This window comes from Ochotona princeps, chromosome 20 (genome assembly GCF_030435755.1).
Source record: "Ochotona princeps isolate mOchPri1 chromosome 20, mOchPri1.hap1, whole genome shotgun sequence".
Lineage (NCBI taxonomy): Eukaryota > Metazoa > Chordata > Mammalia > Lagomorpha > Ochotonidae > Ochotona > Ochotona princeps.
Genome location: NC_080851.1, coordinates 24,710,848 through 24,724,867, shown reverse-complemented (window position 1 = coordinate 24,724,867; position 14,020 = coordinate 24,710,848). Strand labels below are relative to the sequence as shown.

Here is a 14,020-nt window from a genome sequence, read left to right as displayed (position 1 = left end):
GAAAAAGGTATGCACCTGAATAAAATTATCTTTTAAACCCATTATTTTCATGAGGTTTTTGAAGTACCCTCTTCCTGCAGGAGCACATTTTCATATTTTATTAAAATACTAATCTATTTGATGGGGCCAACTTTTTTTTTGCAGGTAAAGCCACTGCCTGCAACACTGGCTCCCTCCCGGGAGAATGTTGGTTTCTGGCCCAGCAGCTCCACTTCTAATCCAACTCCCTGCTAATGCACCAGGGATGGCCCAGGTGTCTGGGTGCCTGACACTACATGAACAGAGAAATACAACTTTTCAACAACACAAATTCCAGAGAGGCTGTTTACTCATGAATCTTTAATTTCAGGAGTCTGGAACACAAAATTGACTGAGTAGCTAAAAAGTACCTCCCAGGTGGGCTTAGGGGTACAGGTCTGGGAGGACAGCAAAGGGCAGGCATATGTCAGGGTGGTTGGTGACGGTTTCAGATAGCACTCAAGTTTGAATGAGAAGGCAAGCGAGTCTGGCATTACAACATTTCCCAGCACAGGCTTGGAGACATCAGTTATTAGCAACGGAAAGGGGTTTTTCACTTCTCAACACCAGAGACAGGAAAGACCTGCCCTGGCCCAGCAGTCGTGTGTCAAGGAGGAGTGTTCCTGGAATGACATCAGCCCTTGTGAGTGGATGGAAAGAGGCCCTCCAAGGGACCAGCAAGGGATTCCCCCCCCCCGGGGGAGCAAAGGAAGCAGGGCTTGTGAAAACGCCCACCACGCCTTCAGCACCAATGCCAAATGCAGCTTTTCGACTTTCATCTTGCCTGAAGTTTCCCAAAAGAGACTTCAAGAAGAAACTGTTAACTTACACCTCCCACCCTAGGGTTATGTCTCAGGTATCGAACACTGACTGAACCATATGCTTTGGCGATGGGGGGAGGGGGGTGACAAGACTTTGATCATTTTGCTTTAGCAGCTATCAGGGATCACACAAACACGATAAAAACTCTCAACGTCTATGTATGCCTACGCGACCTTACTGTCTACCCAGGGCTGCTGCCACCACCACGTGGGTAAACCTTCAGCTGCCACACTGGCATAAGCGACTGGAGGATTTGACCCCTGCCCCACATAACCGATTCTCCATTGTCCTTGGTCACTGAAAAAACAGTAGCTGTCTCAGAGCCAAGAGCCAGGAGCAAACCAGGAACAACAGCAGGGGCGTGGCCTCAGGCTGCTGGCAGCAGGGGAACCTGGCATGCATGCCCACAGCGGGTCTGACATCCTGTGCACAGCCTGGCTTCCAAAGGGGGGAGGCGGTGATAGAGGTGGCATGGTGGGTCAGGGTGGAGGCCTCCAAAAAAAGGCAGTACCCCCACCAGCTGCAGCACCCTGGGCAGCAGCACACCACTGCTGCCCCTCATTTGTCGCTCTCATCATGGCTGTCCTAAATGAAGAGTTATCAGATACAAGCAGACACAGTTCCTGCCTCCGCCACCCCTGCCAGGAGCTCCCTGCACACAGCCTCTTCCCAGCCATGTCTGCCCGTTCCACAGGTAAGCAAACAAGCACTCAGAAAAGTGGAGGAACTGGCCCAAGGTCACCTAGTAACAGTTTCACAGACTCTACAACACGGACACATCTTTGCACTCTGCAAAAAAGGAAACTCTTTTTGTAGGTTGGAAATTTACCCCCTTCGCACTTGCTTGGCTCACAGCTACCCTCACTGGGAGGGGCAGGCTCCTCTCTCACACCTGCAGCAGGTACATCTGAAACAGGACAAGGAGGGACAACCCTGGCAAGGGCACCTCCCTACCAGGCTCCTCCCTATCGGGCTCAAAATCCCAAGTTGCCTCAGCCTGCAGCAACGGAGACTGGAGACTGAGCATGCCCCAAACTTCTCATAAAAGTACCAGCAGCCGGGGCGTGCTTCCCAGGCTGCTTAAGTGTGAAGGAGACCCCCCCATCAGTCATTGCCCTCTTCAGGGCTGGTGTTCCTTCCCCAAGCCCAGGCAGGCCCCTGTCTGCCCTTCTCCTCTTCCTCCCCTCGATGGCCATGTTTTGGGGTCCGTGCCCATTCCAGGCTGCTGATACAGAGGCTCGAATGGACCCTAGGTTCCCCCTCTCCCCTCTGCGGCATGGCAATTTTAAAAGTGTCCACTCCGGGGCACTCCGCTGCCTCGGACCACAGAGAGGCAGTCAGGGTACCCCAGAGGTCCATGGAAAATGGAACTGAAAGTTAAGGTTTCTGAAACTTAAGTTTTCTGAAGTTCATGCGTACTTCAGAAAATTCACCAAAAAAGCCTATGATGATAAAACACACAGGCATTTCAAAAACGTTTTACACCAAAATAATTTTTTTGAATCTGCTGTTTTTCCAGGAATACCTTCATCAGCGACTGTGTCGACGCCGCGGTGCATTCCGCACACTCCCGGGGTTCACAGTGCAGACCCCCACTACCGAGCTCTTCCCGGCTGCCAGCGTCCCCTTTCAGCCGCACAGCTCCCACCTTCCCGCGCCACATCCCTCCACGCCGACCCCGCACCAACCCACCTCTGCCGTCGCCGGCACTTAGCGCCACCTTTGCAGAACTCGCTGGGGCCAGCAGCCAGGGCCAGGGGCCAGGGCCCAGGAGCGCGCCGCGCCCACAGACGCTCAGCTAGCTGGGCCGCGGGGCCGTCTCGCCGGCCCAGGAACGGGAACTGGCCAGGAAGGCGGTGGCCGCGGCAGACGCGCCCCACAGGCCAGCGGGCTCCAGGGAGACGCCAGGGACGCCGGGGACGCCGGGGCGGCGCAGGGGCAGCGGAGGCTGTGCTGGGCCCAGGGGAGGTCGGACAGCCGGCGGACGTGGGCGCCGCCCGCTCGCTGCGGTGGCCCCCGGGAGCGCAAGGTGCCGTGGCCTCGCGGCCGTCCGAGGCGCGCCTGAGCGCAGCGCCCGCGCGCCCCCGGCGACGCCCCGAGCTGGGTTGGTGCAGCTCGCCCAGGCTCGCACGCGCAGCTCTCGCTGTCTCCTTCCCTTTGTGCTACAGCGTCCTGCCAGCCAACAGTTTTAGACGGCTAACGCTGGAGAAAGCTTCGGGGGCCAGTCGGACCGGGCGAGGGTCGCCGCGCCCGCATCCCTGGCGGCCTGTGGAAGGCCAGGTCTCGCCCTACCGCAAAGAGGCAGGAGCCCACCCGCCGGGCCAAACGGGTCGCAACCATGGGAACACCCGGCCCCAACTGCCTCCAGCTCACCCTGAGAAGTGACTTGCGAGAAAACTGCCTTCCTGGCCCATTCCTGGCCCCTACTTCTGTCGAATCTCTCATTTACTCACGCATGTCTCATACCTGGCCGGGTGTCGTGAGGATGTCCATTCTGAGTTTGGATTCAGGTATGAATGTTTGCGGACGTTTAGATAACATTTCCTAATTCTGTGAGGTAGCACAGTAGCACCTCAGGAATATCCACGACCCGAATCTGGCACTGGGTCGAGGAAGGTTGCATGTTGGCTGCCCCGGCCTGGCACCTGGCATGGGAGGTGGGCACAGTTGCGGTCCTGAGGTACCCGCATGTACATCAACAGGTGGATGCGGGAGCCACCAGGAGGACTTGGCCACGAAGTTGGACCAGAACCAAGGGGAAGCAAGAGTGCTATGGCTGGCCTGTGGACCCCTCAGTCCCCCTTGCGGCCAGTGGAAACAGTTTTGCTGCCCACACACCCAGACTCGGCTTGGAATTCTGACTTTCAGATCAATAAGATAATACCTTTGTGTTTTATAGTTAGGAATGTGGGGTCTCTTGCTGTAACAACAGTTGGAAACTGATAGGCCATCTAGTTACGTTCTTAATGTTTACAATATAACCATTTCTAGTATCTTGTTCATATAACATGAACCCACATTGGTTATTAATACCATAATCTTTTCTCCTGATGGTCCCCGGCTCCGTCTTCATTTCCTTTCTGTGTGGGAAATTTCCTTCGGCTGTGGTTTTTTTTTTTTTTTTCCTTCATCTGGAATGTCTCCCCCGGATTCGTGGTTGACGTGACTTTCTAGCAGCACTTGAAAACAAACGGGCTGCTTTCTCCTACACACACCATGTGCCTCATGGTTGATGACAAGGACTCTGGTCTCATTCCAAGTAGTTTTCTTTCTGTAGGTGTCACTTCTCACTGCTTTCAAGAAAGTTCTTGTCTTCCCTTGTGAGACGTGGCTGCAGTGTGTCTTGGCATGGATTTCTTTGGGGTTGACACGGAGGCAGAGGATTTGTTTCCTTTGCAAAATTCAGGATGTTGAAATCACTGCATCTCTGGGTTCTCTTTCAGGGACACAATGAGTCGTCTTTTATCACACTCCCACGGGTCCCTGGGCAGACAGAAAGGCTTGCCCTGAGCGCTCTGCGTTGGTTTGGTTTTCCAGGCTGGGGGATTTTAATCATTCCATCTTCCAGCTCACTGGTTTGCTTGTCTATGTGCCTCATTTTGCTTCTATGTCCTCCTGTGGAGTTTTCAATCTCATCTCTCTTATTTTTCAATGGCAGCGTTTCCGTTTAGTTCTTCACAAGGTTCTGTGCCATTACTGGGACTTGCTGTGGTTTTCATGTCTTTCAAACATGTTCCTTGTTTCTTATGAAAGTGTTTGGCTGCTTTTAGTTGGCTGCTCTAAAATCTTGAAAAGGTTGTTGAAACATAACTGCTATCTTGGTTTTGTCTGCATTTCATTGCCCTGGTTCTTGAGACAAGTGATTTTTCAGTTGAAAGCAGAGATTTTTTGGAGTTTGTGATGAGACGCTGGGTCTCAGTGAAGTCTTCTATCTTAGCTGATTTGCACCTAAACCACTCCTGCCTGGGGAAGTGAGTCTAACATGGGCAGGGAAGTACAGGTGCAAGGTTGAGCTCAGCTTCCATTGCCCAAGGGAGTCAGGGCACACTTTACTGCTGCATTTCCAATTCCCCACCAGGCCTCCAGCAACTCCCCAATGGCTGAAAGTGTGGGATAGTCTGTTGCTGCACTTGTGTGGTCTTCCCCAGCACAATGAGCACTGCATGTGCCTTTACATCCTGAGGCTGCTGGCTGGCCTGCCCTTCCACCACTTTGCAGAGTCTTCTTCAACACAGTGTTCTATGTCTTAAGTTTAGGGAGTGCTAGATTTTCACAAAAGTCAAAGTTCCCATACATGCTTCTTTTATATTCTGCTTTTGATCATTTGAGTATCTTAAAACCTTGGGAATCTTTTTTTGTTACTCATTTTAGTTTATTATTTCCTTTATCTGCTGGTTTGCTGCCCATGTGGAACTGGGAACTCAATTTCGGTCTCCAGCGCCCGTGGCAGAGACCCAGGTACCAAACCATCCCCTGCTATCTCCCACAATGTGCTTTAACAGGAAGCTGGAATTGGAAATGGAGTCAGGACTGAAAGCCAGACACCGCAGTGTGACACAGGTGACACACATAGCATCTTAACTGCTGCACCAAACACCCAACCCTACATTTATGATTTAACAATCGTTTTCTCATTCATGAGAGCTACTGGGGATGGAAACTAGGAACCTCATTAGTCTTCGTTTAGCACCTGAATCCCCAGGGTATTTTTGTGCCCTGCATAAGGGGTGCTCTGGGGTTAGGAGTCCCATCCCAGCACTGCCACAGGCAGTTGTCCCCAGGACACGTGGTCAATTGTTGACCAGCTCACTCTTTCTCCCTGCTTTCCTTCTGTGCAAGAAGGGTTGGTAACATTCTGAGTACATTTCTGTGTGCTCAGCAACACAGTTTCCAAAGGTTGTGTGGTGGCAATGGGACCAAAATCACCTTGTACACTGACTATTGGTAGTATTATCCTGAAAATAACTAGGGAAATAGTACTCCTCGTGGTTAGAAGTCCAGATGTGAAGGTGTCACTGTGGTGAGATACATTCTTGGAATAATACACTCAATTCCTAGTGTGTAGGTGGAGCCTTGACCATACCTGGACTCAGGGCCACTGACAGAAGTGGTCTCCCCCAGAGGAGGTAAGAACAAGGAGAAAGGAGGAGAGGATGGGCCTAGTGGTAAAGATACCTACACCCCACTTTGCTGTGTCAGGTTCCATTCCCAGGTCCAGCTTCTGACTGCAGCTTCCTGCCCAGGCACATCTGGGGCGACACAGGGAATAGCCCCAATAGTTGGGTCTCTGCCGTGTGCAGACGCAGATTGAGTCCCCAGTGGCTAGAACAACCTCACTCACAGCAGGCATTTGGGGAGTGAACAGGAGAAAGGGAGCCCTCTCTCTGCTAGTGTGTTTTTCTACCTCTTAACTAAATAAATTAACTAAAAATAATTTTTAAAAGACCCAAGGGAACACTAGGGCATTATTATTGGAGGTCACAAGGAAAATACTGGGGTGTAACAGCTGTAACACGAGGTCTAACCTGCAGTCCAGCCTCATAACATAATTGCAGCTGTAGCTCGCAAACTCCTTTTTGTCAATTTTTCAAAGAGAAAACAAAGCCAATCTTTTATTTTATGCTTCTGCAACCCATCCACACTTATCCCATTTTGGAAGGTGTGGCTCAGGGCGTTCCACAGGGACCTGGGTTTTCTGCCAATTACTGCTGTGTTTCCCACCCCTCTTCCCTTTATTCAGGAAGCAAATACAAGATGTTCACCATGTCTCGATAAACCAAGAATCAGAGTGTAGTTCCCCAAAATATATTTTTTCTTTACAATCTCAACAATTCTACTTTCAAATACCCCCCCCCCCTAAGAACAGCTCCAGAGGAACCCACCTCTCCAAAGAAAACTAAAGGTATTGCTCATACTTGTTGTGTGCCAGGCTCTGTGACTGAATCCCCCAAATGACCTCAAGGTACAGATGTTTTGATTACCCTCTGCCTATGGGAAAGACACAGAGAACCAAGACAGCCTTGTGTCAGCAAGTGTCGGAACTCCCCATTGGTCTGGGCAGTTCCACTCCAGGATCAGCCCAGCCCAGATCCAGGATGGGTCGTGCTTTGAGGCTAACAACATGGTGAAATGGAGGCCTGGCCCAAGGCAAACACGTTACACCACAATACATTGATTCCTCTAAGAACAGTATGCCATTTTTACAGTTTCCAAAAATGTTAGTAACTGTCTCTGCATCTTGTTTATTTATCAAGCTGATTAAAAACAAAATAAAACAGACCAGAGCAGTTCACCAGCACCACCATCAAGCATCCTTGGAAACACACAAGAAGACGACCAAGTTGAGAGAGCAGCTGCATCCACAGGCGTGGACAGTGAGCTGTTGTCATGGCCTGGGGTGGGAGGGGTTGCGGGGTCTTGGCCATCTTACTCCTCTGCCCAGTGTCTGTTTCTAATCTGGGAAAAAGGCACCACCCAATGAACAGTCCCTTCAAGGGATTGCTGGAAGCAGATTCAATGTGGAGATACCCGGGACTCTGTTCTCTAACGGGAAGAAGTCTTCTCGTGGTACACTGGGGAGACTGTCCTGAGATGCATTCTGGAAGGCTCTACTAAGGCTTGGTTTCCTGCTTCTTGAGCATGTCTTCTATTTCCTGGGAGACTTTTCCTTTGTAGTCATTTGCTTCTATTGCATTTAACTTCTTCTGATACTCCAGGGGCAGACCATGTTCTTTGGCACCCATGCACACAACCTAGAAATGGTTCAGACCAACAGAATGATCCTTTGAGTTAGGAACAGAACTTACTTTAGCATTCCACAGCCTTATCTGCTCTATGGAAATGTGAGATACTGCCTTTCTGATGCTTCTAGAAACTGACACGGTTACTGCTCTCACACTGAGCATGAGATGAGCAAGGACCTTTCAATGCCACATGAGGCATTTCACTCCATAACACGATTTAAAACATTCTTAAGACAAAACAGATCTTGTTGTATAGAATTTGTATGATCTTTTAAGGAAAAAAAAAAACACATTCTTCAAAACAGTCTAGTTTTTCAGGAAACAGTTTTGGTTTCCATTCTAAAGTATATTCTTCCCCCGCCCAACTTTAACATTTATTCTATTTCAAAGGCAGAGTGGCAGAGATAGAGATATTCCTTCTGCTGGCTCACTCCCCAAAATGCCTACGGTAGCCAGGGTCAGGTCAGCAGAAGCCAGAAGCCAGGAACTAGCTCCCTCAGATGCGTGGGAGGAGCCCATGGACATGGGGGGAGGAGCCTATGGACCTGGGCCATCATTCACTGCCTCCCGGGAAGACTGAGCCAAAAAGTGGATCAGAACTCGATCCCAGGCATTTCCAGCAGGGGCAGAACCCACAACACCCACCCTGCGAGGTCTGCCCTTGTTCTGAACTTGCCATGGGGAATACATGGCAACCGTGTGCAGGGATTCCTTCAAGAACAGTGCCAGACTAATTACTGCAGGTGCCACTTTGGGTGCCATCTTCTGACAGGCGTGCCAACAGATACCTCAGCTTGGGCTTCTGAGGAGGGGTATTGGGGTCTCTATCCCCATCCTTGTCTTGTGCCATCAACCATGATTCTGAAAGTGTGCCTTCGGCCATTGAGGGAGGGAAAACATTGCAGCAGCAACAAATTTATCTTTTCCCCATAAAAATGAATCTTGTTGGGCCCGGCACCGTGGCCTAGCGGCTAAAGTTCTCGCCTTGAACGCCCCGGGATCCCATATGGGCGCCGGTTCTAATCCCGGCAGCTCCACTTCCCATCCAGCTCCCTGTTTGTGGCCTGGGAAAGCAGTCGAGGACGGCCCGAAGCCTTGGGACCCTGCACCCGTGTGGGAGACCTGGAGGAGGTTCCTGGTTCCTGGCTTCAGATCAGCATAGCACCGGCCCGTTGCGGCTCACTTGGGGAGTGAATCATTGGACAGAAGATCTTCCTCTCTGTCTCTCCCCCTCTCTGTATATCTGACTTTGTAATAAAAAATAAATAAATCTTTAAAAAAATGAATCTTGTTATTCACAAGATTTTGCACAAGAAGAAGCCATAATAAAGTATGAGTGCAGACTAAACCTATTAATAACACACCCATATATGTTTTTGACTTTGAGAAAGAAAAGGGATGGCTAACATTCTGCTCCATATACATTTCTAAAATCTTTTTTTTCCTTTACCATGAACAGAAAAAAGCAAACTCTATCATTATATGTGAATCCAATCAGTTTTTAAATCTGTATTTTAGGTGATGATCATCTATCTATTTAAAAATATTTTGAACCAAATGAGCTGTTCATGTGAGATTCAAAACACACGAGGCCTTTTGAAAACAAGGCACTCTTCGGTGGATTTTGGTGAAAATTCAAAAGGAGTTGCCCAAAACCTTGAGAGCCGCTTACCTTCTTATACTGCGGGGATGGGGGAGCGCTCTCATAATTTGTCATCAGGTAACTTCGACAGGTTAATTCCTTTCTTTCTTGAGTTGACACCTTAACTTCTATCACAATGTAGATTCCACTTTCCACCCCTTCTTGCCTGAAACCACAAGTAACAATTTCAACTTTATTTGACTTAGGCAAATTTCATTTATGGTTGTAAAGTGCTTGTTTGTCAACTTGGGTATAGCATGAAAAATGTAACCATAAATATACATGCTCCCCTAATGTGTTCTGGAATCTGTAGCAAACACACACCACTGTATCTAAAGTAGGCTTAGCACAGCAGTCAGACAGTCAGAATTTACAGTAAAGCTAGCCCTCTGTATCTGAGTCCCACCCACACTATCATAGTTAACAGGTACAGATCTTTTTTTCCCTGTCACTACTTCTGAAACAATATAGCTACATGAGTATGCATGTAGAGTTTGTCCTAACCACTAAAGTAATCTGGAGATGGTTAGAAGTGTACGCTATGAGGATGTGTGTGGCTGGGAGCAAACACTGCACACTGCCTACGGGGGTCGTGAGCATCTAGGATGCTGGTGTCCAAGCCTCACTCACCAGCAGAGATGGCCATGACTGGTACACCTGTGACCACTCTGTGTCCATCCTGTCTGAAAACATGCTTCCATGTAGTCCTTCCCATCTCTGTTCCCTGACCTACAGAAGCTGGACAGTGTGTTCTGACCCCCACAAGGGCAGAGGATGGCTCCCTCTTGTTCACAAGTAAGGCAAAGCAACAGGCTTGCTGGACAGGCCAGTCTTTCTCAAGGCCTACTCTGGCCAGCTTTCTTGGAGTTAAATGTTCCGCACAACACTGAGAAGGGTCTGGTTAGAAGACATTAGCAAACATTTCCAAAAGGTAGTGAATGTTTTACAGATTGTTATTATTCACTGACTTGTTCAACTTCCACCCTAAAGAATGGATTAAAAACAACCTGAACCAAATTGCTTTTGAAAAAAATAGGTAACAGCCATGTTTTTTTATAATATGAAACTACACAGAGAAATGTTTATAAAAGATAACTGCTTGGAAAAAAATATGGGCTTTCATCTTTTCCACAGGACAGGACAAATGCTCCCACAAATCTCCATCAGAAAGTATGATACTTGTAGACTTGTGAAAGAAACTCAGGTTGCCATTTCATTCATGTTGACACTAACATACATATCCCTGGATCATGACTTTGAAACATTTACACGTCCTACAATACAATCTACTTTTTAGTTACTTATTTTTAAACTTGGAATCCACCTACTCATCCAGAGAACTTAGATTGCTTTTGTCCATTTTCCATACAACTCCCCACACTTCATCACCAGGACTCTGATAAATGGTGGCTATTCCTCCGTGCCACCGCTGACTTGTTTTTCCTTGGAAATTGCCGAAGTCCAGTGTAAAATCCTATGAAGGAAACCAAAGTGGTGTGATCACTACCGGCTTGACCCCAAATTTTCCTCCACAAAATGAAAAGGATTTTCCTTGACCTCCAAATAGTTAAAACATTCAGTACACTGACAGTTCCTTCTGTGTGTAAGAAGCTGTGGAAAATATAAAGATAAACAGATAAGGATCCGGATATCAAGGGTTATGGTTTTCATACACTTTCTCTGAAAAATGAAACATATACTGAATATGTACAAGTACCTTAATTAAAATAAAAAGTTTAAGGGGGTGAAAAAGTCCCCATATTCCAATAGCTTAATATGATCACTGCCATTTTTGCAAATTCTTCCCACTTTCATGTGTTTGTACTTACAGACAAGCTGGGTAACAGCTACAGTTTTCATATTCTCTCTGCTTTTACGTTTGTAGACTCCAGCAGAATATATCACCATATCTGCTCCTAAGGAGGTTGGCACCTCACAATGATTTGTACACTTTGGGACACTAACCTAATATTCATGAATTGTACTCGATAATTGCTAAAAGCAGGTAGCACTGGAAAATTATTGGTCGCTACACAAGGTGCTATTCGCTTTGTATGGATTCTCTCTTACTCTGACAACAGTGTATGATACCCACTGTGGCTTAGAAGCATGATACAACCGGCCTAAGGTCTCATAGCTAATAAGTAGAGGCACCACAGTGCTGGTTTAGCCTGACGGGGATAGTCCGGGGATCAGTAACCTGGAGAGAATTAGGAATCCTCGCTTGGCTCGTGTGCGCTGGGATGCTGAGCTCCCTTCAGGGACAAAGGCCTTTCCCATTTACACACTATCCCTGTCTGTTTTCTCCTGACATTTCAGCCAAGAGGTCTATGCCTGCAGCCCGTGCCTCCAGCTGGGCAATCTGGATATTCCTGCAGGACCCTGTGTCCTTGGATCTGATGAAGGCCCCAGCCCACACCAAGGACTGGATCTCCACTGCCAAATCCAGGAGATGACTCTCGATCCTCAGCTTGCCGCATGGCTCAGCTGTCTGGGATGCAGGTCTTCCCTTCTGCCTTCTGTCCTGAGCACCCTTTCCCTTTGCTAGTTCTCCCCCACAGCCAGCATGCTGGTAATTCTCGGGGCTCTGTCGAGGTCTTTTTCCTCCCAGACCTGATTCTCTTTAGTCTATGCTGCTCATCATCCACCTTGGGCTAGCCGTGGGCAGTCTGACATCTCCTCCCTTTCCGCTCCATCACTACAGTGTCATCTCCTAAACATCTCTCCGCTCTCTCCACCCTCCCTGGCCACTGCCCTGGCTCAGTGACTGCGTCCTCTCTGGCACCACTCTCGGCAGCAGGTTCCCAACTGGGCTCTGCACATCTGCTCCTGTCCTTGTCCAAATCCACGGACAACAGGACGAGCTTTCCGAGCTGCACCCCTGCTCTTTGATTTCCTTCAGTTCTCAAATGACCTTGAGAGTTCCAAGTGCTGTTTGGTTCAGGGGCCTTGAGGCAATGTGGCCTTTTTCTGACTCTGAGTTCTCACGCCACACACTGCCCCTGCCTCCTTGCAAAACTCCAGCGTGCTGGCTGAAGAACCTGACACTGCTTTCCTTTGTATCTGCCATTCCCAGTGTTTCTTTCGTTCCCCTCCGCAGGTCATTCAAGATTTTAGGGAGGACTTTCGTGAGCACGGTGGGCAGCTGTTTCATGATCACTGCAGCTTGCACGTCTCCTGTTTTTGTTTTTTGTTTTGTTTTGTTTTTTAAGCTGGCCATACCTATAACTGAGCAACTGTCAATTTGATCTCTTTTCCTCCTAACCCAGTGCTTGATTATTTGGGAGATTCCCTAACCTTACGAACTGAGGGTCTGGGGTACCAGCGCCTGACTCCATGCGTTAATTCTCTCCAATTTGTTTGCAATCAGGGAGTGGATACATGGACGGGCTTTGCCAATCAGGACACACATCTGGGGCTTTGAACTAGAAGCGGTGCCCAACACAGCCGGGATTCCACCCAGGTGGAGACTGCCACACAACAGGGCACGGATGTGGGACATCGGCAGGCAGGGTTGAGCACATGGGTGCTGGTGCTGGGTCCCAGCCTCCCAAGTGGAGCAGTTCTGTCAGTGCTGCCAGGCGGGCTATCCTAGGGCAGTCCTCCATGCCTGTCTTTTTGGCCAGTGTGTCCTACTGCCTTGTCCCACTCACTCTGTGAGCCCCTCCAACAACCTGTCAACATATTCTGTCTTTTTGCTTGAATCAGCCAGTGGCTGCTGCTTGCAACTCAGAGTTCTGATGGGGTTAGCAGAAATGACTTTGTTTAGGTCAAAGCTGCCAGAAGGGTTTGTGTGCAACCTGCCCACACAGGTCTCCTGCCCACTGGCAGGCTTCCAAGCAGCCGCTTCATTCGTTGGTCACTTTTGTTCCCTCCTCCCCCCTCCCAAGGGCCGAGGGCTGCAAGGAGCTCATGCTTGAATGAACAGATACATTGTTATGCTGGGCACCTGGGGTTCACCAAGCCCCCTGACCTGGACTGAGCACTCCTGCCTGGGCACAAGACCCAACACCAGCTTCCAGCAAAAGGATGGAAAACAGAATTATTTACAATAGCTGGTGACAGGTAACAAAGCAGGTGCAGAACAGAACACAGCAGACTCCCTGAATCGGGTGGGAGATTTCTCAGAAGTACCCATGGGTTGGGCCCCAGGAGGATGTTCTGAAGTTAGTGGGCCAGTTGGAGAAGGCAAAAGCCGAACAGAGCCGGCCGCAGTTGTGGGTTGTGGACAGCTCAGGGCACCGGGAGAGGACCCCGCTGCCGCTGGGCAGACAAGTTCAGCAGGGGATGGGCACAGGATGGTGGGGAGGGCCTTGGGCAAGCTGGGTCACCCGGGGAGCCCCGGTTCACCCTCATCCATCAGCCCATCCTGCCCACGCGTGCCTCCCCCCAGGAAGTGGCTTGTGGCGACGCACCATCGAGGACAGCGTGGGGGGAGGGTGACCTGACCTGCAGGCGGGCCACGCAGCAGAACTTGGCCGAGGGATTTCGGAGGTGGATCCTTTCGGTCAGCAGGTTGCTGCCGTACGCGAAGTACAGAAAAGTGTCCTCCCCCTGGCCCGAGTCTTCCTCGCAGGCCGAGTCCGCCATGTCCCCACCACCAGCACACGCCTGCACACGCGTCGGGGGGACTGCGAGCACGCCCGTCAGGGACGCGGAGCGCAGCACGGATGGCGGCGACCCAGGCCGGCCCAGCGGACAGCGCCGCCGCCACGGGCGACTCAAGAAAAGGCGGAAAATGTGGGATGGGCGAGTCGGGCGCTAGCTCCTTTCTGATTGGCTGTCCCCGCCCACC

General features: G+C 49.9%; 1 protein-coding gene across 2 annotated transcripts; it reads right to left on the bottom strand.

The window, feature by feature from the left end:
- Positions 1 to 7,246: 7,246 nt before the first annotated feature.
- On the bottom strand, positions 7,247 to 14,013 carry GGCT (gamma-glutamylcyclotransferase). 2 transcript variants are annotated; one of them, XM_012926143.2, is made up of 4 exons: positions 13,675 to 14,011; positions 10,554 to 10,699; positions 9,256 to 9,391; positions 7,247 to 7,592 (listed from the first exon to the last, which is right to left on the bottom strand). In XM_012926143.2, the coding sequence occupies exons 1-4, from the start codon at positions 13,813 to 13,815 to the stop codon at positions 7,452 to 7,454; spliced, it is 564 nt and encodes a 187-aa protein (XP_012781597.1). In that variant the 5' UTR covers positions 13,816 to 14,011; the 3' UTR covers positions 7,247 to 7,451. The 2 variants fall into 2 exon arrangements, with proteins under 2 accessions (XP_012781597.1, XP_004582460.1); XM_004582403.3 differs by lacking the exon at positions 9,256 to 9,391 and having other exon boundaries at positions 13,675 to 14,013.
- Between the last annotated feature and the right edge of the window lie 7 nt (positions 14,014 to 14,020).